General features: G+C 37.0%; 4 protein-coding genes across 6 annotated transcripts; all 4 read left to right on the forward strand.

Moving 5' to 3' along the window:
• Positions 1 to 3,751: 3,751 nt before the first annotated feature.
• Positions 3,752 to 6,202, forward strand: LOC110409196 (Ribosomal protein L25/Gln-tRNA synthetase, anti-codon-binding domain-containing protein). The gene is made up of 3 exons (XM_021418466.1): positions 3,752 to 4,196; positions 4,281 to 4,410; positions 5,615 to 6,202. The coding sequence occupies exons 1-3, from the start codon at positions 3,840 to 3,842 to the stop codon at positions 5,839 to 5,841; spliced, it is 714 nt and encodes a 237-aa protein (XP_021274141.1). The 5' UTR covers positions 3,752 to 3,839; the 3' UTR covers positions 5,842 to 6,202.
• A 3,119-nt stretch (positions 6,203 to 9,321) lies between these two features.
• Positions 9,322 to 15,923, forward strand: MAPKKK5 (mitogen-activated protein kinase kinase kinase 5). 3 transcript variants are annotated; one of them, XM_089785765.1, is made up of 12 exons: positions 9,323 to 10,040; positions 10,583 to 11,203; positions 11,288 to 11,375; positions 11,490 to 11,552; positions 11,656 to 11,819; positions 12,037 to 12,112; positions 12,879 to 12,938; positions 13,013 to 13,138; positions 13,462 to 13,671; positions 13,747 to 13,844; positions 13,987 to 15,600; positions 15,692 to 15,923. In XM_089785765.1, exons 1-11 carry the CDS (start codon positions 9,562 to 9,564, stop codon positions 14,180 to 14,182), a joined length of 2,181 nt encoding a protein of 726 aa, XP_089641891.1. In that variant the 5' UTR covers positions 9,323 to 9,561; the 3' UTR covers positions 14,183 to 15,600; positions 15,692 to 15,923. The 3 variants fall into 3 exon arrangements, with proteins under 3 accessions (XP_021274448.1, XP_089641891.1, XP_021274447.1); XM_021418772.2 differs by having other exon boundaries at positions 15,699 to 15,923; XM_021418773.2 differs by lacking the exon at positions 15,692 to 15,923 and having other exon boundaries at positions 9,322 to 10,040; positions 13,961 to 14,164.
• Positions 15,924 to 18,349: 2,426 nt separating this feature from the next.
• On the forward strand, positions 18,350 to 20,254 carry LOC110409430 (peroxidase 10-like). Its single transcript, XM_021418771.2, has 4 exons — positions 18,350 to 18,630; positions 18,914 to 19,108; positions 19,220 to 19,382; positions 19,561 to 20,254. The coding sequence occupies exons 1-4, from the start codon at positions 18,415 to 18,417 to the stop codon at positions 19,968 to 19,970; spliced, it is 984 nt and encodes a 327-aa protein (XP_021274446.1). The 5' UTR covers positions 18,350 to 18,414; the 3' UTR covers positions 19,971 to 20,254.
• Positions 20,255 to 20,772: 518 nt separating this feature from the next.
• Positions 20,773 to 25,290, forward strand: LOC110408789 (peptidyl-prolyl cis-trans isomerase CYP40-like). Its single transcript, XM_089785766.1, has 9 exons — positions 20,773 to 21,335; positions 22,335 to 22,835; positions 23,077 to 23,164; positions 23,268 to 23,320; positions 23,584 to 23,688; positions 24,114 to 24,189; positions 24,553 to 24,590; positions 24,704 to 24,974; positions 25,053 to 25,290. Exons 1-8 carry the CDS (start codon positions 21,165 to 21,167, stop codon positions 24,755 to 24,757), a joined length of 1,086 nt encoding a protein of 361 aa, XP_089641892.1. The 5' UTR covers positions 20,773 to 21,164; the 3' UTR covers positions 24,758 to 24,974; positions 25,053 to 25,290.
• The last annotated feature ends 133 nt before the right edge of the window (positions 25,291 to 25,423 follow it).

Consider the following 25,423-nt stretch of genomic DNA (forward strand, 5'->3'; position numbering starts at 1 on the left):
GAAATAATAGTAGTGGAACCCACGAATGCGACTCATGGAAGGGGGACAAAAAGGAAATAAGAAGGAAAAGAGAGAGAGAGAGAAAGAGAGACAGAGAGTGGTTCGATGGTTAGTAGTGAGTGAGTGAGTGAGCAGTGGTCTGGCGCCTGGCTGCAGCTGCATCAGCAGCTGCGGGGTGATGCGGTGCGACCACTGACTCCACCCAGAGTGCCATTAGGCAGATAGGTCCAGTGTGTTGGTGAGCAATTGCGTGCACAGGGATTCATTCCATTTATTGTAGTACCCTTATATCTTTCTCTCTCCCTCTCTGGTACAGATTTTTGTGTGTGTGTGTGTGTGTGTGTGGGTTGGAGTGATACTGATATCAGCTGCTTCCTCTTTGTCTTCATTTACTGTTTTCATGATATTTACTATTACCATTCCATTCTTCCAATCTAATTTAAATTGACAGTTGTTTGGTCTTTGCCTTTGCTTCTACTTTGCTACTTTCTTTTTCTCTTTTTAGACTTGGGTTATTGGTAAATCGCAATGCCCCATCACATCATATGGGGGCCATTACTTGGTTTCTATTTTAAGATGCAAATATATATCTATATTAAGAGCCGCAGAAAAGGGTTGTCTACAACTGTAAAACCAATCTCAATCTCTGCCATTAATTGTGAGAGTTTAATTAAAAAAATTAGATGGCATTGCTCCATCTAATAAGCTCATGAAGAAAGAATGAGGAAGAATAATTGAGAAGTGTGAATTGCTGTTCATTATTTGTATTACTAATTAATTTATGTAGATATTAATGGTGGACTGAAGATTTGTATAATTGCCTGAAAGTCAAATATATTCTGCTCAACCCCATTGAAGTATTTCATGATCAATTAAAGAAATCTTCACCTTGAGCATTGCAAACAAAACATCATTCTCAACCACCACAAGGCCTGAATTATACATTCATACTTGGCATTCATCAAAGGGGCACCTGATGATAGTTAGGATAATGACCTGTTTGAGGGCCAGGTTGAGGGACTGAGCTGCATGCAAGTCAGCCATTTTGTCTCCATCTTTTCCACTGCAGTATTTTATTCAGGCTTTTTGTTCCTTTACTTTGTTTTTTTCTCTCTCATTTCAATTTCTTTTTAAATCTTGTTCTCTTTTTCCATGTTGACTTCTCATGGGCTGGTAGGAAGTTCATCACGTGCATGGATTTGACATAGAATGCCCGGCCGAAAATAACTATTTTAATTAAATACATTGACATGAATATTCTGATGCCACCATTCAATCTGTCTGCTATTGTTAAATGCTTTCTCCACTCATCATCACTCACCTGGAAATTCCCCCCTTTGAATTCTGTCCCCACACTCACTCTCTTCCTAGAAAATGGTTTAAAACTGAACTGTCATTAACCATTCGGATAAAATGTCTCATGCAGTAATTAAGGCTAAAGAATTCAGATATTATTTTCTTAAAAAGCAATTAAATTTATAAACCCAAATATAAAATACTCGTACTTAATATAATCTGATCGAATACTTAGGTACATCTGAATAAAAGATACCCATTAAATGTTATCAAAAAAAAAAAGGTGGATTTATCCTTTCTTTTTCATTTCAGTGTGGTGGCTGACATGGGTGTGAACAGATTGTGGTAATACACCTAAAGCAGATGTTGGGGTTTTGTCCAGAATAGGCTACCGCGTGCGGCTTACCGTAGAAAAAAATACTGAGAGCAGACAAAAGGGTGTTTTCCCAGCATCACAAAACGCCAATGCCATTGGTATTCTGTTCGATTGTTAGGTAAAAGATTTAGTCAGATGATGAAACAAAAGGGGAGAGGATTTGATGGTGGCTTCAAGGATTCTCTTTTCAAATGCGTGCTTCACTGGCTTTAACTCTGATACGAGAAGTGATTTCGTCTCAAAATCACACATTTTTCTCAACCTTTTCCAATTGATAATGAAATAAATATTCTTGTCTAAACAAATTAATTTAATATTACGATATTAGTGGAGTTTAGATTAGATATATTGCATTTCACAGGTTAGATAAGATTTTTCTGTGATAATTTGAAGTCAATTTGTAGTATAAGATAATGCAAATGAACGTGAGAAATGGGATTGAATTGTAAAGTTTTCTTAGAAAAGATTCTTCATCATTAATCAAATGATCTCATCTAATAACTAAAATCTAGTTTAATTAGTACGCTAAACAATCTAATTAATTTTTTTTATATAAATATTAATTTTAACCATTTTCTAAACCATATCAAGACTTAAACCAAGTCTTAATCTAACCTTTTGGTCTGGGATGGCGACTCCGTCGAATTTCTTTAAGATTACATGTCTGCAGGTAGCAAGTCAAATTCACAAATACATCCAATGAATGTCGGCACAAGAGCTTTGATTAACGTAAAATCTAACACCTATTATGATTGAATTCGTGGGGAACTGCTGCTTTTTTAGCCTTTCTTCTTTTTTTTTATCCTTGCTTGCCGCTAGGGTGAACCGTTACCTCCTTGTTGTATCATTGTTGCCCAGAAAAACTGTTGCACCAATCTCTGAGAAAAGGGTACAATAATGTTATAAAGAAGAAAGTTGAAGAACATTCAAGTGCAAACAATAATAATAAAAAAAGGGTTCAAGATATTGCAGAGCTTGAACCCTTATGTTAACATTCATTGGATACTCAAAGGAGGGAGATGGTATTTCTTCCGAGTGGTTAGAAGTTAGAAACTTGAAGAATATCACGATACAATACAACTAAAACTGGCAACAATTAATCTCTGAGGACTGCAAGCATTTTGGTTGGTGCTGCAACTTAAACTAAAACCTCAAGTGGTTGCCTGGTGCAGGTTTCACACCTTTGGTTGGCCAACAAACTTCCATTTTTGTTAAGTAACATTGACTTCATACTTTGCAATTTTTTTTTTATTTAGGAAAAATTATTTAAATTTTATTTTTTAAATAAAGAGAATTATACACTATTTAATAAATTAAATGTTCGAGTGTGACTTCATAATTTGCAGGTTATTTTGAGGGACCATAACAATTTTCTAGTTTTCTTCTTTTGGTGGCAAGTTGGGTACCGTCGTTTAGTTTAGATAGCTTTTGGTGTCATTTTTAAGATCAATAAAATGATCTTAATACTACAATCATATTGTAATAGTTAAAAAATAATAATTTCAAAACATTTAAAAAAAAAAGTAAAGAGGAAGAACAAAATTTGTTTTGAGTTTAGTACAAATGAATATTATTTAGAAATGGTAAAATTTTATGATGTAAACCAGTTAAAAGTTTGAGAGGAGGCAAGTTTTTAGTTCACATATTAAGGGGATAGCATTAAATACAATTAATTTTACAGATTATTTTATATTGGTATTAATTAAATTATTTCATTTTTTTAGATGAGAATTAGATCACTCCTAAATCAATGATCTAAATCAATAAGCTGTTAACAAAAAGTTGATGTAATCAGCATGTATAGATGAACATGGATGTTGGGATGATCATTGAACTAAGTAAAAAATGGATAAAATTCTAATAAAACGAACCATTGATGGGCCAAGACACCTAATCAATGAATTAGCCCATTGGGTACAAGAAAATGTTCATTGGGCTAACTTGGATCTTTTGTTTTGTAAGTTCGGACACAAATTGTTCCCACAGTTTCCTAACCCTTGCCCAACAAAAAAGCCCAAACCTCGGCCCAAATTCTTAAACCCCACGCCGTCCCTAACCGTCCACAAAACCCTCATTTCGCAAAGCTCCAGAGACAGAGCAACTGTCAGCAACCCCCTCCGGCAATATCCATAACGGTTTCGATCCTGCTTCGGGAAAAACCCACCCAATGTCCAGGTTGTGGCGCGGCCTGAAAACGGTGGTCCAAACCCCGACCGGGAACTCCCACCATTACCACACGATCCAAGCCATTCCTCGAGAATGCACCGGAAACCGTGTCTCCACGCGTGACCGAGGCCAAGGTAGAATTCCGGCCGTGGTTTTCTCTCAAGGCTTGCTCGAAAAAAGCCCCGCCAACCGTTCCCCATCCAGGAAACAACTTTTGACTACCGAAAGAAAGCAGATTCAAGCCATCCTCAAGTCCGTACAACGCCCTTTCTTTTGTTCCACCACGTTCCCGCTTCAGATCCGGGCCGGTTCCGGGTCTTCGGTCTTACTTGAATCTGGGAGAGTGTTACCCATCAAGGCAAGTTTTTTACCTTTTTTTCTCTTGGTTTATCAGCTATTATTGTTACCCAGCTTCAAATTTTGTTTTTGGCGTGTTTTATAGATTCATAGGGATGAGGAGAGTGGGAAGATATTGAATTTGGTGTTTGTTTGGGCGGATGAAGGGAGTAAGTTGAAGGTTGATGTGCCTGTTGTTTTCAAAGGAGAAGAGGATTGCCCTGGTCTTAAGAAAGGTAAAATTTATTAAACATTGCCCCATTTAAGCATGGTTTGATTAAGGTTATGCATGATTTAAATTTTATATGGAAATTACTTCTGTTCATTGCTCCATTTAGGTGAGAATCTTATGTTTGTTAACTATTTGAAATTGTTGGTTAAAAAAAACTATGGAAATAGTTAGGAATCTATTTTGATGTTTTAAACATTTACATAGAAAGATAGTGAAGCCAGTATGTTTTATGAAGTCTTACTTTGTGATTTTCTTCATAGAGGGCAATGCTCACATGATACATGGTTTAACATGGTGCTTCTCGTTTCTTGAGACTAAATAACCGGTTTCATTTTATAATGAATATCTAGAAAAATTAAAAATACAGATGTGATTTAGCCTGTAGAGATTGATGTTTGTTGTTTTTTTTTTTTTAAAATATTCTGGTGTATGCATGTCCCTGGGCATCTTCTTGCATATATATGTTAAATAATGTTGAAACTTCTGATGTTTATGAGTTACATTTTTCTAGAGGTCTGTTATTAATGGTCTGATATTTTTTCCGAGAGTTTTTTTTTTTTCCAACTTCTTATCTGTTTCAGGTATACTTTTGCAACAAACGTGAATACAGAAAAGAGTCCTAATGACAGGTTTAATAAGTCTAGGGCTAAATGCTTGGCCAGTAGAATGCAAAAATCCAAGTATTAGGCATAAGGCATGGTTGAAACTGCCTCTTTATTTTATGGAATTTATGACACACTATCTTTAACCTTACATATTCTTGGAGCTTTGCTCATTGTTATCCACTTCCTTTGTTGCTCATCTTCTGCAGCTTAATTGTCTTCCCTGGCTTTTCATATTATTGCTTCAATTAAATGCTGTTACCTTCCCTTATGTCTGGGTGCAAGCAACAATGCATAAGGAATCAAACAGGCAATACCATTTTATAATTGCCTTTCTATACCCTTCTTTTCTGGTTAGGAAGTATCACATAAAGCAGACAAACAGGAATTCTTGCTGGTTTCCTCATTCTAATGCTTGCTTTCATGTTTGGAGAAACACTTGTTGAACTTCTTTTTACCATCATTACCCTTGTTATGTAAATGTGGGATTGCTCAGATATCTCTCATATGATTTTGCCCCTGCTTTATCTCATTGAAGTCTTGGACAACCTGAATATAATTTGTCATTGCCAAACATTATTTGATGATACTTTAATGCCGTAACAGGTGGCTTTTTGAATAGGATAAGAACTAGTTTGAAGTATCTATGCCCAGCGGAACACATTCCTCCAAAGATTGAGGTGGATGTAAGCAAATTAGATATTGGTGATAGAGTGTTAATGCATGATGTTGAGGTTCATCCATCCTTGAAGCTTCTAAGCAAGAATGAAAGCATGCCTATATGTAAGATTGTGGCGACAAATTTTGAAAACCCAGAGCCCACGAAGGTATAGCTATAGAAGCATGAATTTGACTTTCAAATTTGGTGATGCATAACTCACAAGATAAAAGCTTTTCAAGAATAAGTCTGATATTTCTTGAGGTGGTGCTTTGAGATTTCCCAAGTGATCAGGAATTTAACATTTAAGAGTTTAATCAGACAGTGCTGGTTTTCTTTAGTACTCTTGAATGGAATCACTGGCATGTTGTATCGATTCCTTTAACTGTTTCAAACCTTGTTTCGAAGTATAATATTAAGGGGAGGTGGTTCCTGTGAAATGGTTAGTCTATTGATTGTAGAATGCAGAATTTGAATAGTTTTCTGCCACTGGTTAGACAGAGTATAGATTCAGACAATGAAAATTTTGTTCACTACATATTTGTTTATGATTTGTTGAATGTTGATGCTATCTTATCTCTAGGGATGGAAGCTCGAAACTGACCAAATGGTGGTTTAATTTTTTCTGTGGTTGGTGAGATTTGAGAGCACTAAGATTTTCCGAGCTTCTATTCATTTCTAACATAGGCATTCTTAGGACTTTTCTCAGCCAAGCAAAAGATGTCGGCTGTCCATGGCTGTCCACCTAGTTAAGGACTGTCTTCCATTTTCCTTCAAAAGACTTTCCTCTGCCAAAATATGTCGGCAGCTCATGGCTGACTAGCTAGTTATAGAATACCCATATTCCACCGGATATAATATCTTCAAGCAACCTATTCCTTCTTTCTCTCTTGCCTGCAAGTAAACTCGACCCTTCCATTCCATTGCCACGACTGGGAGGTGGCGACCTGCTGAAGTTAGACTTGGTATTAGAGACAAGTATGACTCTTTCTTGCACTTTACGTTCAGGCAGTAGCATTATCTTAGGAAGAAGTTACTGCAACTGTCTGCTTCGTACCCCTCAGGTTGAAAATTGTTGTCTTTTAATTAACTTTTGTCGCTTTTTAGTTGACAAGCTGTAATTAAAAACCAGAATCCTAAGCCTCAGTCAATAAAAATTAAAAATGTATATGGACAATAATGGTTTTCAAGTCTCCTATTTTGGCCGAAACCCCGTTTCCCGGTTTTGGAGTTTTCTCGCAAATCGAGGGCTGCTCAAAGCGTTTGTATCTTTGAGAGTCAAACTTTTAAGGAAGCCTTACAAAGGCGACGCGTCCCAAAAGACAAAGGCCCTTTCTTCCTCTGCCCGTGTAACTCCGTTGAATGTTTGACCGTTGAACTTGCCAAACGGCACTCTGCCAAGTAGAGTGTGACTTGGTCTTATAGCTGCTCATTGTTGTTTTCTTCGACTACAGTGTAGCTTTACGTAGGAAACAAAATAACAACAAAAAAAATTTAATGTCTTTTTTTTTTCCATTTATTAATGATGAAAATGGATGTAAAGAGTAGGACCAAGTCTGGTCATCCACCTCTTCCTGCTCTCTGTATATAGTAATAAATTATTACTTCTGCTAATGCCTGTTTTCTATTCTTAACTAGACAAGACTTTGAAATCTGACTCTCATTTCTTATGTGGATTCCAAGATTTCGATTTGCTAATGAAGGACAAAAAAGATAAATAATAAACCTTTGATTTTCTTTTCTTCTTAATTTATCTTATCCAAAAACCAATTGTATGCAAATGCAATTATTGGAACTTGGGAGTTGGAATAATCACACTTTTTGGAATTGGTCTGCATTTTTTTTAAAATTCATCAAATGATTGAATTACCACTAATTCACCGCTATCAGCAATAAACTGGAGTGGTCATTGAAGCATCTTCGAAAAGTAATGACGCAGGTCTTCCCTGAGGAACAAAGGGTCCAAACTCAAATTCTAAACAGAGTTTATTATACCGATTTGTCTGCAATTAGCATATGGAACAAGGTTGATCAAATTCGGAAGAACAAAATTCTACTTGTTTATTTGACTATTCAAATCGATCGAGAGGATTCATTCTCCTCTTTTCTGGCAAACATGTCGGTATCAGGATCCAAGCCCATGCTGATCTTGTTCATCTATCTTCTTAATGGATATGAAACATGGCGTCAACATAGATATATATAGAGATAAATATATAACACAACTTGTTCTTTGTTTTTTTCTTCAACTTTTCTTAATTGAAATGGTAGGGTCAATTATTTTTTTAAAAGGTATACCTACTCTTTTTTTTATTTTTTTCTATTTTCCTGAAAAATGCATTTAGCAATTAATGATTTATCAGTGACATAATCAAGTTGTAGTACTCATTTGGTCTTTTCTCTTTTTGTTAGACATTTTCAAATAAAAATATGGTTTCATATTGAAATAGAAAGAAAGTTGTGACTGTTGGGAATTAAAAAAAGGATTGTGTCTGTTGAAAATTAAATCAATAGACACTATAAAATAAGAAAAGAGTCACATCTGTTGGAAAAGACCAACAGAAGCAACTCTTTGAAACATACACAAATAGTATCTGTTGAGAACAGGCATCTATGCCTATAAAAGATGACCCTCCTTATCCAATGAAAATAAAAAAAAAAACAGTAATATCTCTCCTTCTTCTTCCTCAAACATCTTCCAAGTTTTCTTCTATACTATTTTCCTGCAGAAAAAATATTATAGAAGTTTGATAATCTTGTTATACTCCGGTGAGTGCTCAGTAGATTGATTTCGTCAGTGCAAAATGCTATCAATCACTGGGCTTCATTGTATCTTCGAGGTTTATATGTTGGTAACTCTTTTGCACACTACAAGTGGGGGCGAATAAAACCTTAAGGACAGTGGCATTGATACACGTCTTGAAGCCAATTTCTAAGTTTTCAGTTTAGTGTTCTAACACTTTTGACAAACAGATTGGTATTTATTATCTACTTACATTAACTTGATGTCAATAAAACTGATGAGCTTTGATTAAGAAGTAAAGACAGTTATTTCTTAATTTTAAATTTGAAATCTTATTTTTTAAAAAAAAATATTTTAGATTGAATCAGTATTGAGATTGCCATCAATTTTTAAAATTAAGAGTACAATAGATGTTTTTTTTCTTTCCAAATTTCATATTATTTTTATTAGATTATATTTGTAGTTAAATTCAACGATAATAACAAATCGGTTATATTATTGCCAATAAAGCTATAAATGTTGGATTTTGTTTTTCTTACTTTTAATTGTAGAATGTAAAACCACAAAAAAAAAAATTCATTAGGCATAAATTCGGTAATTCAGTTTTACGTAAATTAAGCATCATGATTGCCACGTCAGTTTTTTGGTACTGTAAAACAGGGTCGACATACGCTAAAAAAACTAAAGCAAATCCTCAACTAATCCAACAACCACTTCGTGCAACGGAAATTCACGCCTTACCCAAATAACAGAAAAAAAAAAAAATTTCTGTGACTCTCTCTCCTAAAACAAATCCAATAAAAAATTATAAATAAAAAATTGGGGAAGAAAAGAGAAAAGACAAAAGAAGTGGAAAAAAAGCAAGAGGCTCTTGACTTTATTGACCTCCTTAAAAGCTAAATGGCTTCTGTTGTAAACCGCGTTGTTTTAGACAAAACATAAAAAAACCGGTATCCCAACATCCAATGCTCCGTTCCCATCCAATCCTCGGAACATCATCGTCCGTTTGTTATCCATACATTTTTGTTCTTTTCAGACCTAGATTCATGGGTTTTCCTCTCCTTTTTTTGTTCGGAATTTTCATTTCGAATTCTTTCATTTTGGGAATTTGATTTCTTTGTTTTTTTTTTTAACTTAGAATGATTTCTAGCCATGCGTTGGCTTCAAAATATTTCCTTCTCTTCTTCTTCTTCTTCCACAGCCGCCACGCCGGCAACTTCTCCCGGGAAACATTTGCAAGATAATAATAATAATACTACTACTAATAATCATGATAGTAATCAGCGTAATCAATCTCGTCACAATTACTTGGGGTTTCGCATTGCGGGGCCGAAGCTGATGAGGCAAAGGGAGCTGAGGCGTCTCAGCGACCAGGAGGTTTCGCCGGCGAAGGAGGTGGCGGCGCCGCTGTCCAAGTCGCCCAGTGCTTATGATACTCCATTGTCATCGTCGGCTCCGGCTCCGGCTTCGAGGACAACATCGTCGGCGTTGGCAGTGCCGTTGCCGCTTCCGCTTCCGGTTCCCGAAGTAGACGGGGATCAGCGGTTGCCGTCGCCGAGTGAGGTTGGACATGGTAAAGGTTTAGAGGATAGAGATAGAGAAAAAGCAGATGGAACGCCTTCGAATTCAAGGTGATTTTTTTCTTCTCAGTTCTTAGTTTTAATTAACATTTAATTAAAAAAAGCTCTTGATCCTTCCTTAATTGATGCAATAGGTTATAATTTTAAATAGGATTTTGTAATTATTATGTAATTTAAAATTGCAATGAAGGAACGAAATGATTTCTTTTTACTTTTTTTATTTTCGAAATTATTAGCATATCTTAATTTTCTTTCCTTGAATCATTTGATATTTTATTTTTAACGATAGTAATTAGTGATATTCCGTGTGGTAATTTTGCTGATTTTAGAAACAAAGTATGAGCTAGAGGATGATTTACTCATAATTACAATATTATTTAATTGATAATCTCTGAATGCACAATCTGAAAATTTTACGCTTATTTCATGTGTGGATTTGTTCTTTATATCTTGACAGTGCTGCTGTAATAAAATGAGCCTTTTGTTTTGATAGAGCAGTTTTAGTTTTTATATTTGTAGTCATTGTAGATATTTGGATTACTTCTTTTACTGGTTTTTCAATAATTGATAGTTTGTCAATTCTCCTATTACAGTATGTTTGCTTCTCGTGACGCAAGGAAGAGGGTAGAGCACATTGAGACAAGATCACCCTCTAAGGTATTACATCAAGAAGTAAATAGAGGGGATAGTTCTCGGGATGAGTTTAGGGTGAATGTTCCTATTAGGAGTGCTCCTACGAGTCCTTTCACCAGTCCTGTAATTAGCCCGCACAGAACGAGTACTGGTGACCTGTTTCCACACTACATGGTTCCTACAGGAAATCAAGTCTGGTCCGCACCAGAGATGGCAACATTGGATGTTCCAGGGCTTCCTCCCCCAGCATTCTATGATTACACTGCATTTAGCACTGATAATACTCCGCTTCACAGTCCACCGAATAGAAGTCCTCAACGAAAGAATAGAAGCCAAAGTGGATCCGCTTCACCAATACATCATAGGTTGTCACTTGAGATCTCATCATCCCGACCTGAAAATAGTTGCCCTATCAATGTTCATCCGCTACCTCTTCCTCCAGGAGCAGCCATGGCTTCTCCATCAGCTCTTATTCCTCAAGTTACAACTAAACCAGAGCCGTTGCCAATGAATTGTCAATGGCAAAAAGGCAAGCTTATTGGGCGTGGTACATTTGGAAGTGTTTACGTTGCCAGCAACAGGTATACAAGGTCTATGTATCTTTGCAATTGTTTCTCTTGGACTCTTGCTAACTGACCAAAAAACTGGCTTCTTGTTTCTGACAGAGAAACAGGAGCTTTATGTGCAATGAAGGAAGTTGAGATATTTCCTGATGACCCAAAATCTGCAGAGTGTATAAAGCAACTAGAGCAGGTATTTCTATAGCAAATATTACATTTCTTCGCTCTAGAGAGAGAAGAGTGAGAATTTAATAACTACCTACTGCTGGTTTCTTATTGCCTTCCTACCTACTTCCTTCCATTGCAGGAGATCAAGGTTCTTAGCCAACTCAAGCATCCAAATATAGTGCAGTATTATGGTAGCGAAATTGTAAGTAATACACCACTGGCATGTTTAGGACTTCACCCCTTCTTCTAGCTCCACTTATTATCTGAAGGACTTTGATTAAGGAAATCAAATTATGCATATGTAGGTTGAAGACAAGTTCTATATATATCTGGAATATGTTCATCCTGGTTCAATTAATAAATATGCTCGTGATCACTGTGGTGCCATAACAGAATCTGTTGTTCGCAATTTTACACGCCATATTCTTTCTGGGCTGGCTTACCTGCACAGCACAAAGACAATCCACAGGTACAAAGCGCAGTGCTGATTTATGGGTTAAAGTAAGGCTTGGCATGCACCTTACAATAGCCAGTTTGAGTATAAAAGTGAATGATGTCTACATTTAAGTTCTAATTCAAATTTTAAGCACAAAAACACTAGTAGTTTAAGGAAAGGAAAGAACCTATTTTACTATTCTCGTATGAATTGTTAATTGCTTAGGATGCTGTTTACCTGTTCTATTTAGGGATATTAAAGGGGCTAATTTGCTTGTTGATGCATCTGGAGTTGTCAAGCTTGCTGACTTTGGGATGTCCAAACATGTAAGTTTCATGTCTTCCCCTTCTCTTTGGATACAAGCTAGTCACAGATAAGGCATGTAAATTTGTAGCCATAGGATCTTTTATGAGTTGATGTCCACCCATCTATCCGCACACAACAATAAATAAGTTAAAGGAAAAAGAAATTCATTGCAATCCATCTCGTCAACTGTAGTCCTTTCTTGGATGTTTTAATAAAAGAAGTGGGGATGTAAATTGACATAGGCACACATGAAGTTAGAAGGGAGATTATAACTGTTCTTGTGTGAAGTTGCAACACCTGGCATGTGCTGGCAGAATTAAAGCTATGTAGTCTTTGAATGAATTCTTTAACTCTTCATTTTCTTTGCTTGCAAGTATATTCTCTGGTCTTGGAGACATCAAATGCTGTATTAGCAAATGTACTTGCTTTCAAAGTGGTAAGGCCTTGTCCAGGACCATAATTAGATTTTAAGCCAAAATAACAGAATAAGAAGAAGGATGGTCTATTGTGTACTATGAGTATTTAATTGTTGCAGTGACAAGCTGTGAAAAATTGGAGTTGATTAGCTTTGGAGTGGCAGATGTGTCATTATCATCATCATAATTTGCCTTTCATTTCTTGTTGTTGCAACATCCTTAATTTCCCTGGAATTCATACTTAGCCTTGGCTCCAATTTTGGGGTGGCTGCATGAATTATTTTCCTCCAGGACATCTTGCTTCCAGGTCTTTGCTAGTTACTTTCTTTCTGCTTTAGCTTGAATAATTTTGGATTCATTTGTTGCACAGCTTAGTGGACAAAGAGCTGATCTTTCTTTGAAAGGAAGCCCATACTGGATGGCTCCAGAGGTACCATCTCGCCACTATATCAATACATGATGGTCTGTAGTTTAAGCATACTGACATCATTCATTTCCCTGCAGCTCATGCAAGCTGTGATGCAGAAAGATAACAGTTCTGATCTTGCTCTAGCTGTTGATATATGGAGTTTGGGTTGTACAATTATCGAAATGTTCACCGGTAAAGCACCATGGAGTGAGTATGAAGGGGTAAGCACCTGATGTTTCTTAATTAACTTTATTGATCATGCCGAGCATTGGAGAAATCTTCTACAGTCCAACTTTTCACCATGGCATTAGATTAGAGAAAAAAAAAAAGAACAAAAAGTTGTGTTCTGTGTTTCTCATAATGCAAATACTTGTACATTGTGTACCAGTTAGATTGTGCTGAATGGCCTTACTTGTCCAGCAATCATTAAGACCTAAGAGTGCCTTGATTGTCTGCGTGACAAGGACAAGTTCAATTGCTTGGTCTGGTTTGTTGTTAAATAAGAGCCATTGCCAATTTCTCTACTTTCTTTTTGTTAATGCAGGCTGCAGCTATGTTTAAAGTGATGAGGGATACTCCTCCCATACCCGAAACATTATCACCTGAGGGCAAGGATTTCCTACGCTGCTGCTTCCGAAGAAATCCAGCAGAGAGACCATCTGCAAGCATGTTATTAGAACATAGATTTGTGAAAAGCTCACCACAGTCGGCTGCCTCATCGAGCGCCTCATCATTTAATGGAAAAAAGTCCATGGTACATAAGAATACTTCCCCTTTTGTTGCTGCTCGCATCTAATGGTTTATCTTATAATTGGTTTAATTTTTGCAGGATATTCCCCTTAGTCCAAGAGAGCGATCTGAATTTAAACTGGATCAATTGCCAGTTCAGCAAAGCTTGCGAAGTTCAAAATCTGTGACTCCTGACGGGTAAGAGTTACATTCTGCATTTCCTTTGACCTTAGCCTCTTTGGAATTTGCATAACCTGACTGCTGAATTGAATCAAGTTGGTAAACTTTACTTTTTTCTTCACTGTCCACTCCAGCTTCACGCATTATTCTTTTTCTCCAGTGAGACTGCACAGCGATCTCATTACAAGACTTCCGACTTAACAATGGCCCCACGTTATTCACCTCGTTCAACCCTTGAGGCTCTTCCTAGTTTGTCTCCTCCACGCTCAGGTCAAAATACTTATCATCCCAATCCTTCCGGTACCATTAATGTGTCTATCAACCAGGAGTCGAAGAAGAACCAAACTTTCAGATGATGTTGAGGAGAGGAAGAAGCACTGTACATTATTTTCAAGGGTTCTGCTGATAAGGCAGCTTGAAGCATTGCGAAGGTGACCTCAAAAGGTGCTGTCTGATTTGTGGCAATGGAGAGCTGAACTAAAAGCTCCTTACCCAATGTGTCATCAATGCCTCGTTGAAGTTCCTGTAGGCTTTTCATCCTGGAAGCACATCCTGAATCAGGTTTTTGTATACTAGTAATATTTTTTTAGAGCTTCCGAAATTAAGAAAGCTCTTTTTTCATGTATATTTAACATAAGGTGGCGTTCTCATCTCCATGTAAATATGGAGTCGAATGAATTAGTAGATTTTAGAAGGTTTAAGTTAGGCATATACCATTCTCCTAACCCCCAAATCTTGGCCGGCCTCACCCTCTGTATCCTGTGTTGTTGGCCCGTCTTAATTAGTACTTACTATTTGAAGTTGTGGAACTGAAAGACTTGATAAAGGGACAATAAAAAAGAAGTGAACTGTCTGAAGAGGAATGAAGGTGCGGGAAATCTTAGCATGCCACAATGTATTCTCTTTCTTTTGCTAAAAAACCAATTTCTTAATGACTCAGCTTCTTAACAATGCTTTAACAACAATCTTTACCCAGGAGAAGGTTGTGATTGTGTGATCCACATAAGCCATGAAACCGTAATTGCCTTTTTGGCTGAGAAAAAAACAGAGGGGAGCAGATTGATAAGGATAGAGAAGGAAAAAAAAAAAGCTGTCGCCGGGATACCAAAATTGACCATAAGCCGTAGTTAAAACGGTCAGCTTTGAATCAAAAGGTTAACCAAGACAAGATCAGCATGTTGAGTTTTTGCATTTTACCACTTGGCCGACCCTCGGGACTATCAAGTCATCATTGATCAGACGTTATTGTGCTATTTTTTTTTTGAACAAGTACATTCTATAGTTATTCTCATTCTAAGTAGAGGGCTCATCGAATAATCATTGTTGCTAGTTTCTTGGTGTTATTCGTCTCAGGTCTTCCCCGCTGGATAGATTCCATGGTTTAGATCTATGATTGAAGCCACCTTCACAGTGCTTTCCCAGTCATCATTTAGTCAATTTAAGTCTTTAAATGCAATTAAAATCAATAAAAATGGGGAAAGAAAGTTAAAAGAGTAATGATGGTGTCACTTTCATACTTCTCTTTCCACTAAGCTGAATTGCGTTCACGTGAACAAGTAAACGCACATTATCCCTCTTCCATCCACGTTTCTCTTTCAGTTTGTCCCGTAAAGACCAAGAACTCTCAAAAAACACAAAACCAGACAAAACCATCTTCTCAAAAGAGCTTTAGCAGGCAAGCAAAAATGGAACCACCTGCAACACAATCCATAGAGACTTCAACCAACAATTTCCAGGTTGAAGGAGATGAACAAGACAAAGCTGTCGATGAATGGTATGTACCCTTTTTCTCTTTTGCCCCTTTTTTTTCCCCAAAGGCTTTGGTATATATAGTTTGTTTAATTTGTTTTTTCGGTGTTATTGAGGGTGCAGTTGTTCTTGCTGCTATGACTGCATGGAGACCTGCTTCGATTACTTGTGCTGTGACAATCTTTGTTAGAATTTAGAGAGGAAAATAACCATCTTTATGTCGCTATAATTCTAGCCTTTCTTGACTCTGAAAGAAAGAACAATGGATATTGCTTTAGAAAGGAAGTAGTACTTGTATTATTACAATGTGGTGGTGATGTTTCTTTCGTTTCCTACCCTTTTGGATTATTTTCTTTTTCTCTTCTCCTTTACCACTTTATAATTGAGTCAATAAAGTGGCTTTTGAAGTGCTTTTGGCTCAATCTGATTATTGCAAGCTCCAAATCGGTGCGTGTAAAGCCACTAGATTTGATGGTCATCGAGCTTGGTAGGCGGAAGATGACTCTTGGGAATTAAACTATTTGATTAGAGGCAACGAGTTGGTTTGTTGCCCTTGGTTCAAATTTAAAAGGTACAAATTTAAAAGGTATCTTATAGCAGCCCAGTTCCTGACTCCTGACTGCCTATTGCTTTACCACTTAGATTGCTTGTTATTTGTGGGGTTAGGGAAAGAGATCTTGATCCTTTACTCTCGTCCCATACAAAGGCCAAGACTTGTCTATGCAGGCCCGTGTTCACAATTTAACAGCCATCCACAGGGCAATGCATACAGAATTTTGGGGACGAAATAAATAATGGAAATTTCGAAGAGAGCGAAACTAGATTGTCGTGGACATAGGCTAGCTAGTGATGGCCACACTCTTTTTTCCAAGCTATATAAAAGAGAAAAAATAAAATAGAGAGGCATTAATGGTTAATGTCAATGAGCATTGTTTGTGGCCAAAAGTTGAATGCAACTTGGAATAAATTAATTGATCATTGAAGTGTAAGCAAACTAGAGCAAGGGCTTTTCTTTTGCAAATTGAACTCAACAAATATGACGTATCAGATTGAGTGGAGAAACCTTGAGCTGTTGGCTTGCCCCTGCAATTCACTATTGAATATTAAAAGCTGGTGAACTTTTGGCCAGGAAGATCTGAAAGTTTTATAAAATCCTAACAGACTTAACAGTTTCAGCCGTGCTAGCCGTTATGCTCATCAAATTTACAGACATTCTTTTGTCCGGTTGTCCCTAATATACTGGGGATTGGTTAACCCTTTTTCCCCCCTCTTTTTGCTCGAAAGAGGGCAGTAACATCTTTATATACAAGTAGTTTGGGTTGGTAATTGAAAAACTTTCAGAACAACCTTAAGTAGGTTAGCCATTGGTCCTGCCTGCTCACGTTTCGCCAGAACATCTCAAAACTTACAAAGTGAATGGTGTCAAACAGGGTTTTGTAATGAAAGGACAACAAAATGAAAAATGGTAGAAAACTGTCTCATAAATAGAAAGGGACACTATTTATGGACTAATTTCTTTTTATCCGACTGGAAATGCTGTGCGAAACCACAAAACTTTTCGAGTACAAGGCTATGCTAGCTATTTCCATAAGGCCACCTTTTTCTAAGAACGTAGAGAGGCCGAGGCTTCTTTTGAAAAATGCTAAGGTTTCTCAATAGAAACCAGCGGAAGGAAAAGTTGCACCAACGTAAGTTCATTTAGACAGACAATTTATAGAGTCCAGATCATCGAACAAGGATATCCACTTGAGGAGCAAGGCTTTCCCACGAGGCCCTTGTTCCTTTCATTTTTTTATTGCACAAGGTCAGAAGAACTTGTGCCAAGAAAGGGTCCTCTCTCTCTCTTTTCTTTGTTAGATCTTAAATGGGTGCTTGGCCTCCATAAAGCACAGGGAAATTTCTTACAAGTTTACGAGCTCCAAAGAACATTTAGAAGTTCTTTGAGAGGAACTCATATCAGAAGGTTATGACAAGGGCATAAGAATACATCAAGAATAGCAAGGTTAAATATCTAAAATAATGGTAGTTCAGGTTTTGAAACAAGCCATCTTAATTAAGTGGCAAACAAATACTTTAAAAAAAAGTGGCAAACAAGTACTATTCAACTCTGTAGTAGATAGAGAAATGACTTCCTTTGTCTCAATTGCCTTAGAAAGCAATTCGTGTATAACACTCCCGATTTCATCTTTAATTCTTGTTCTTTTCCACTCTTATAATGGTTAACTAAGTCCTTTTGTCCCCCACTCATTTAACTACTCCCACCTAGCTCACACTTTCCCTGTAGTTGTGGGGTTCCTGCTTACACTGAACAATATTTATCCATTGCTGGTTGCACGGCACTGGCTGATATGCAAATTTTCCATTGATAATCTGTTTCACCAGTCCTTTAAACTGTCTATGAGTGTATCTTCCACTACAAGACTGCTGTTGCTACTTTCGGCATATAAATATGGTTTATGGAAAAAAAAATTATTGTTGCCTATGACTTATCTTTGGTACCTTCGCATGCTTTTGAATTTTTGCAGCCCCAATTTTTTTCCAATGTAGACACTTAAGTCAAACTTGAGAGTACAATTTGCAGTCTGCAATGAAACTTTTCTAGAGGAATGGATCATCATGCCACTTAGAGCTATTCTAGTTTTCCAATTGCTGACGAAATTATGTGGGATTGTACCAAACCTATGAGGGAGACTCTATGGTGGCTCTCCCACTATCTGGAAGAACTTGATTCAAAGAGGGCAATGCATTCTCCTTTGGTTACTTGTGTATAAATGGCTCCTGGTTCCACTGCTGAGCTACGAAACTAGTTAGCATTTGATTTCAGTGTTGCTGCCAAGATATGGAACACAAATCCTGCAAACTTCCCTTTGTTCGCTTGTTTTACATCTTGTTCCTGAGTCATCTGGTGTTCTGTCAACTTGATTATAAATACTATGATAGCACTTGTCCCAACCTCACAAGAATCGTTAGATATGGAGTTTGGTCAGCTATTGCTAATGATAGTAGGATGGCAGCCTCTCTCTTGCGACTTCACTTCCATGATTGTTTTGTTAATGTAATGAATTTGTCCTCTATTTTTATGTGATGTCTAATTATTCTGTTAGGATTGCATAAAAGCAAATCCCTTCCCCTAACCATAAGAACAGAATGATAATAGGGAAAAGAATGCCTAGAAGAAACAAACTTCAGCATTTACATAGCATTTAGGACATTTCAAGCACTCAGTAACTGTCCCATTAATGTGGACATAGCCCTAGGTTTAGCACATAACTTAAATTTCCAATATTTGTCTGCACACTTACTGGTTTCCTTTTCATAACTCTTTGTCTGATCTCCAGGGATGTGATGCGTCTATCTTACTTGACGATATTGGCTCAACATTTGTGGGGGAAAAGAATGCATTAGGTAATCGAAATTCAGCTAGAGGCTATGAGGTCATAGACAATATAAAGGCCAATGTGGAGAAAGCTTGCCCATCAACCGTTTCTTGTTCTGACATTTTAACTCTTGCAGCAAGAGATGCTGTTTATTTTGTAAGTAACATTTATCATTCATTGCTTTTATACTTGACTTTATATAATTATCATCCTTCATGTATTCATGTGAATCATGTCATTAATTCTTCTGTTAATATTTCATCGAAGGCGGGCGGGTCATACTGGACGGTACCCTTAGGTCGCCGAGATGGACGAACAGCAAATAAGACTGCAGCCAATGAACTCCCATCACCTTTTGAGTCCTTAGATACCATCATTGCAAAATTCAATTCAAAGGGTCTTGATATAAAGGATGTGGTTGTGCTATCAGGTATGCTCCCTATATCATTTATACTTCTATTGTGCTTCTGCCAGAGACACAGAAATGAACATTCAATCTTATCTTTTGCTGCTTTAGCATAAGATAAGAACTTGCTTGCTATTGCCTGTATTTTAAGAACTAGATGTCATTAATTAACCAAATTGGATCTTGATATTACCAAACACAGGTGCTCACACCATTGGCTTTGCTCAATGTTTCACATTCAAATCAAGGCTCTTCAACTTCGGTGGCTCAGGCAAGCCTGATCCAGAACTTGACGCATCATTTCTGAAAGGTCTTCAAAGCGTGTGTCCAGATCAAGTTGATTCAGACACCAACTTGGTTCCTTTGGATTCTGTCACCAGCACCAAATTCGACAACAGCTACTACAAAAATATTGTGAACAGTTCTGGTATTTTGCAGTCAGACCAAGTTCTCGGCACAGACAATAGAACTGCTTCAATGGTCCTCAACTACAACAAGTACCCTTTCCTGTTTCTGAAAGATTTTGGAGCATCAATGGTGAAGATGGGCAATATTGGTGTGCTGACAGGACAAGATGGGGAGATAAGGAAGAACTGTAAAGTGGTCAACTAGTCAGCTAGGAACTTGTATCTATGAAGGCAGCGAAGGAAGTGTCTTCTCTGTTTTCATCAAGTGTGAACTTTGGCCAGGGAATGAAAATGCGGGTTTCTGATTAGTGTGAACAACTGCATGTAACCTTATGCTTTGACATGTAAATGTATTCCTGATGTAATGTGGGGACCTCCCTAGGTTCAGTCTCATCACCCTTGTTCAACTACATGAAAATAATTGGCAAGTTGCATTGCTGCTTCCATTGTAGAATTAGGTCCTCATGAGTTCTAGTCTTGTCTATTGACCAGGCCGTGCATCCCTCCAATTTTGTTCTTTAGGACAAAAGCTAGGAATGGAATGCCCTATAATTATTTTCACTATTACTATTATTTTGTAAGTATCATTATTTGCTTCAAATTATCCATATTTTAAAAATTTATCTCAGATTTATGAAATTGACGTAAATTTTTACTTATAATAAATAATATTTTGATGTTTCGTAATTATATAATTATATAATATATATATATAGTTAGTTGGAAATAGTATTATCAATTGCTTTTCCAAGTTATTACCTTACTTATGATGATGATACAAAAGAATAAAAGATTAAAAAAAAAAGTATGCGGGGAGTAGAATGTAATTTTCTAAGGATATTAGGAAACATTTCCGTAAACTTAGCGGACAGCCGGGCTCTGGCACTGTACATCAGACGATATCGTACGGCTCGAAAGCCAACCCAATCCTGACTTTGGGACAAGCCCCAACGTCAACATCCTCTCTTAAGGACTAAGGCTGAAAAAGAATGTCCAGTCTTAAATGTGAGTATATGATGACACCCGTATCCTCAAAATCCGTGTCGTCAAGTCATGCAATGTAACTCGCCAAGACAAAAATCTGACGGTTTCAAACCTCCAACATAGCATACACCAAGCCACACCGTATCACATCCACCTCCGCGAGAAACAGCCAAAACGTTCAGTCACTGAACAGACACCCAGAAAGCAGCAGGATCGGCAGTGGTAGGGGTAACTGGTCAGCACTTCAGCAGCCAAAACAAACCCACACGGCAAACGAACAAGCAAAGCCAGAAACTAAGACACCGCCCCTCTTTATTTTTTTCTTTGAGTTCAAAATAAAAAGTGGGATTAGGGTTGTTCTGGGTTACTTTTTTTATTTTCGGTTCAGGTAAAGAGTTGAGAGAGTGGGGGGAAAATGGTGAACCCAAGATGTTATTTGGACATAAGTATAGGAGGAGAACTAGAAGGAAGAATAGTGGTGGAGTTATACAAGGATATTGTGCCTAAAACTGCTGAAAATTTCAGGGCTTTGTGTACTGGTGAGAAAGGCATTGGACCTAACACTGCTGCTTCCCTGCATTACAAGGTCCTACCTTTTTCTCTTTCTTATATGCATAAAACACTAATGTTTATATGTAAATGCATGAGGTATACTTGTTTACTGTTTACTCGTTTTTCTTTCTTCCTGGAATGTCAAAGTATGCTAAAATTTCTTGGTTTGAATTTGGTGGGTGATAAGTAGGGGGGGTAGTTTTGGGTAAAGGAAGAGCCTTTTTTTGTTTTTCTTCTATGAAATTTAGCTGGCATGCAATTTTAGATTTTATTAAATAGTTATTTGATAGAGGTTACATGTTTTGTGCAAAGTTTTGTTTGCACATAGTGTACTATGTTCTATAAAGGAGTAATATATAATATAAAGTGCAAATTTTTTAGAGTAAAAAGTTTGAATATCTAGAGTCTCTTAACTTCAGACCCCTTTTCTCCACCTGGAATTGATTTAAAATTGATAAAATGGTGCAAAGTAAGCGGCAAGACAGCTTTTTTTTTTTTAAATGCAGTGTGCTTCTAATGATAACGCATGTAGACATGAATTGAAAAATATGAAACTTGGCTTTCTTAATGAAACCTGCCATGGCTTGAAAAAAAAGAAAGAAAGAAAAATATGAACCTTTTGCTATGTGCAAAAAAAAAAAAAATTGAGAACAAAGGGAACTAAAGATGGTATGGTTGGTTTCTTGCTTTTGCAATTTCACTTTGAATGATCTTATGCACTCACTTTTCACACTGTTACTCCTCATCTCCTTTCATATAGACAATGAGTTTTTCTTGCCAACCCTGCCTTTACCTTTGTGTAATCCTTTTCCTCAGGTCGTCCTATGTGTATGCGAACATAGGCATTCCTAGCAATATCACCTTAGAATTTGACATGTTTAAGACATGCGGAGATTTTCTTTTAACTCTGCGCTTAAGAAATTAATCACCTGGATATGACTATGCACTTTCAAGTAGTTTTCTTTACTTTGTAAGAAAATATGTAGTTCTTTTTTAAAAAAAAAATAAATTATAGTGCCATATTAATTTACAGGGTGTGCGGTTTCATCGCATTATCAGAGGTTTTATGATACAAGGTGGGGATATATCAGCTGGTGATGGAACTGGAGGAGAATCCATTTATGGCTTGAAATTTGAAGATGAAAACTTTGAGTTAAAACATGAAAGAAAAGGAATGTTATCAATGGCTAATATGGGGCCTAACACCAATGGATCTCAATTCTTTATTACAACTACTCGAACCTCTTATCTTGATGGAAGACATGTGGTTTTTGGGAAGGTTATAAAAGGAATGGGTGTTGTTCGTTCTATCGAGCATGTTGCCACTGAGGACGGTGATTATCCCACTCAAGAGGTTATAATAGCAGATTGTGGAGAAATTCCTGAAGGGGCAGATGATGGAATATCTAACTTTTTTAACGATGGTGATATATATCCTGATTGGCCAGCTGACCTTGACAAAAAACCAGATGAAATTTCTTGGTGGATGAAGGCAGTAAACTCTATCAAAGCTTTTGGAAATGAACAATACAAGGTATTTGATCTAATCATATGGCTTTCTGCGGTATAATTTGCTCTTTTTTTCCTGTTTCATAGATTTCACATGGCACATTCTCTATTATGAATGATTGGGGCTTGTGCTCTCTTCGAGTTATGAATGTTTATTGATGGCACATTTTCTGCTATACATTCGTTTATTGACTACTTTTTTTTGGAAGTTTGATTTACTGCTATAGTGTTACTCAGTAAGTATTCCTACCTGTTCCCTCTTACAGAAGCAAGACTATAAGATTGCTCTTAGAAAATATTGGAAGGCTTTGCGCTACTTGGATGTCTGCTGGGAGCAGGAGGGCATTGATGAAGGTGCATGCTTTGGTTTCTTTCTTTGATGATCATGATATTATTGCCATGAATCCTTTGGTGTCTCTGATGACTTTTTTCCTCCTTTTTTATTTGTATTGCACAGAGAAGATCTCCTCTTTGCGGAAGATCAAGTCTCAGATATTTACAAATAGTTCTGTAAGATTTTGCATTCCTTGAAATGTTAGATCATCGATAATTCATAGGTTTAGGCTTCTAGCATGGCAAATTTAGATCACTCCAATCTTTTTCATATTTTAGATTTACATTCATTGAATCGGCTCTGTAATGGTTAATTTGACAGTATGTGATGGTAGGGAATTTCTCTACTTTAATAATCTGTTGCCACTTATATGTACCTGTTTCCCATTATTGATGTTAGTTTCCTTTTATATAACCACTGCCTGTGTTGTCTGCGTTAGGCCTGCAAGTTGAAGCTAGGTGATCTAAAAGGAGCACTGTTGGACACAGACTTTGCAATTCGTGATGTGGAAGATAATGTGAAAGCCTTTTTTCGCCAAGGCCAGGTCAGTTACTATCTGTGTGACATTCAAAGCTAAAGTTTGCTGATTCTTTGGCATTGTTTGCTTTGCCTGGACTGTTTTCTTGTCTATGTCTTTTTCCTGGTTGTGTATATAATATAGTTTGTAGCTGTGTTATTTCTTGGCTGACTAGTATTGGAGCTTTTTCAAGCATAACTATTTTGTAGTGTCCTTATTTGGCTAGTTGGTTTGAGAGAGTAACTTGCATGTTTATAACAAAATAAAGTGTTTGACAAATTCAGAATTGTTTGATATGTGTTTTTTCCAGTTGATTATCATTTCTTATTCTTAGGCGTAAAGTTGCCTGCTATCTGTTTGCATTGACATGCTAGTAGTTCAAATATTAAATGGTTTATTGTATGTTTACCTAGGATGCTTTTTTCACAACATGCATTTTTCATTGATGTCAGGCATATATGGCACTGAATGACATAGATGCTGCAGTTGAGAGCTTTAAAAAGGCACTGAACTTAGAGCCAAATGATGGTCAGTACAATCTTGTCTCTTGTGAAATAGCAACATTAATTTAACAAATTTGTCTGGCCTGAATAATCAGCTGCTAAACCCGTTCCCCGCTCCCCGCTCCCCGCTCCCTCCTCCCTTCTCTTCCTTCCCCTTTCCTGTTTGAGGTTGGGAAGGGGGTCATTAAGCTTGCTAGGTGGTCATATTTGGTCCATGTAATGTGTCACCTGGTGAAACTGTATACGGTAATAATGTGAGTATGAAACTTGACTTCAAATCACCATCGCCCTTAATTAGTTCTTGCTATTATCCGTAGTACTACTTCATCAAAATCATTCAATTATATACTTTTAGTAGAACTCTTATATCATGTTTTCTACCCTTCAGGTGGAATAAAAAAAGAGCTGGTAGCTGCCAGGAAGAAGGTTGATGATCATCACCTATTTTTTTATTGAACATTTCACAATATTTAATGCTTTCCTTGCACTTCCCTTTAATTTCATCTCTGGAGGTAATTGAAGTTGTAAAACTACTGCAGATTGCTGATAGACAAGACCAGGAGAAAAAGGCATACTCTAGAATGTTTCAGTAGATTGTAGCCAAAATTATGGTACAGGAACAAGTTTTTTGTTTGCTTTCTTATTCTCTATGTTTCACTTTGTCTAGTAAACCGTGATTTGATATGTAGACAGCCTTTTGTCTAGAAGGATCAATTTTGGGTTTTTTTGTTTTTTTGCTTACATTGTCATGTATTCAATGCGTTGGAGTTATTCTCATTACAGTCTGTGGTTGGCTTTAGGAGAAATCAGGTATGAATTTTTATTTTCTATGGACTTGTACATACATGTCCATTCTTATGATCTTATGGAGTTTATTCTGTTGTGCAGGCTTTGGTGTAGGAAAAAACTTGCTATATCTCTTTTCAGGAAATTCTCAAACATGAATGAATGTTAATGCAGAATTGTCTTTTCTTCCTTTGGATTTCTGGTCAAGCAGATGTGACATTTTATTCCCAGCAGAAACTGTATTTTTGCTTACATGTCTGTTTGAGCTTATCTGAACAGTCTGTTTATGCGCAGAAGACAACTTTTTTTATTTGATGCAAAATGGATTCTTTCTTTTTCATTTTAGACTCTTTATTTTTCCTGCTTTTTGTCTTGCTCATCTGTTGTGGCTTCCCGTGCTTATACTCGGCAATTGCTTTGGCTCGAGCTTTTGGGAATGCAAATCCTCTGTTCAGGACTTTGTCTACTCCTTG

Source organism: Theobroma umbraticum, unplaced genomic scaffold, assembly GCF_002168275.2.
Source record: "Theobroma umbraticum cultivar Fairchild unplaced genomic scaffold, ASM216827v3 scaffold_44.0, whole genome shotgun sequence".
Classification (NCBI taxonomy): Eukaryota; Viridiplantae; Streptophyta; class Magnoliopsida; order Malvales; family Malvaceae; genus Theobroma; species Theobroma umbraticum.

What these genes read in the sequence shown, in the direction of transcription:
- LOC110408789 (XM_089785766.1), top strand. Translation starts at nt 21,165, where the DNA reads ATGGTGAACCCAAGATGTTATTTGGACATAAGTATAGGAGGAGAACTA. An exon ending in AGATATTTACAAATAGTTCT is followed by an intron (nt 23,321 to 23,583) that starts GTAAGATTTTGC and finishes TGTCTGCGTTAG; the next exon opens with GCCTGCAAGTTGAAGCTAGG. An exon ending in GAACTTAGAGCCAAATGATG is followed by an intron (nt 24,190 to 24,552) that starts GTCAGTACAATC and finishes TCTACCCTTCAG; the next exon opens with GTGGAATAAAAAAAGAGCTG.
- LOC110409430 (XM_021418771.2), top strand. Translation starts at nt 18,415, where the DNA reads ATGGAACACAAATCCTGCAAACTTCCCTTTGTTCGCTTGTTTTACATC. An exon ending in CAAGAGATGCTGTTTATTTT is followed by an intron (nt 19,109 to 19,219) that starts GTAAGTAACATT and finishes ATTTCATCGAAG; the next exon opens with GCGGGCGGGTCATACTGGAC. An exon ending in GGATGTGGTTGTGCTATCAG is followed by an intron (nt 19,383 to 19,560) that starts GTATGCTCCCTA and finishes TACCAAACACAG; the next exon opens with GTGCTCACACCATTGGCTTT.
- MAPKKK5 (XM_089785765.1), top strand. Translation starts at nt 9,562, where the DNA reads ATGCGTTGGCTTCAAAATATTTCCTTCTCTTCTTCTTCTTCTTCCACA. An exon ending in GTTTACGTTGCCAGCAACAG is followed by an intron (nt 11,204 to 11,287) that starts GTATACAAGGTC and finishes TGTTTCTGACAG; the next exon opens with AGAAACAGGAGCTTTATGTG. An exon ending in AGTATTATGGTAGCGAAATT is followed by an intron (nt 11,553 to 11,655) that starts GTAAGTAATACA and finishes ATGCATATGTAG; the next exon opens with GTTGAAGACAAGTTCTATAT.
- LOC110409196 (XM_021418466.1), top strand. Translation starts at nt 3,840, where the DNA reads ATGTCCAGGTTGTGGCGCGGCCTGAAAACGGTGGTCCAAACCCCGACC. An exon ending in GGAGAGTGTTACCCATCAAG is followed by an intron (nt 4,197 to 4,280) that starts GCAAGTTTTTTA and finishes CGTGTTTTATAG; the next exon opens with ATTCATAGGGATGAGGAGAG. An exon ending in TTGCCCTGGTCTTAAGAAAG is followed by an intron (nt 4,411 to 5,614) that starts GTAAAATTTATT and finishes ATGCCGTAACAG; the next exon opens with GTGGCTTTTTGAATAGGATA.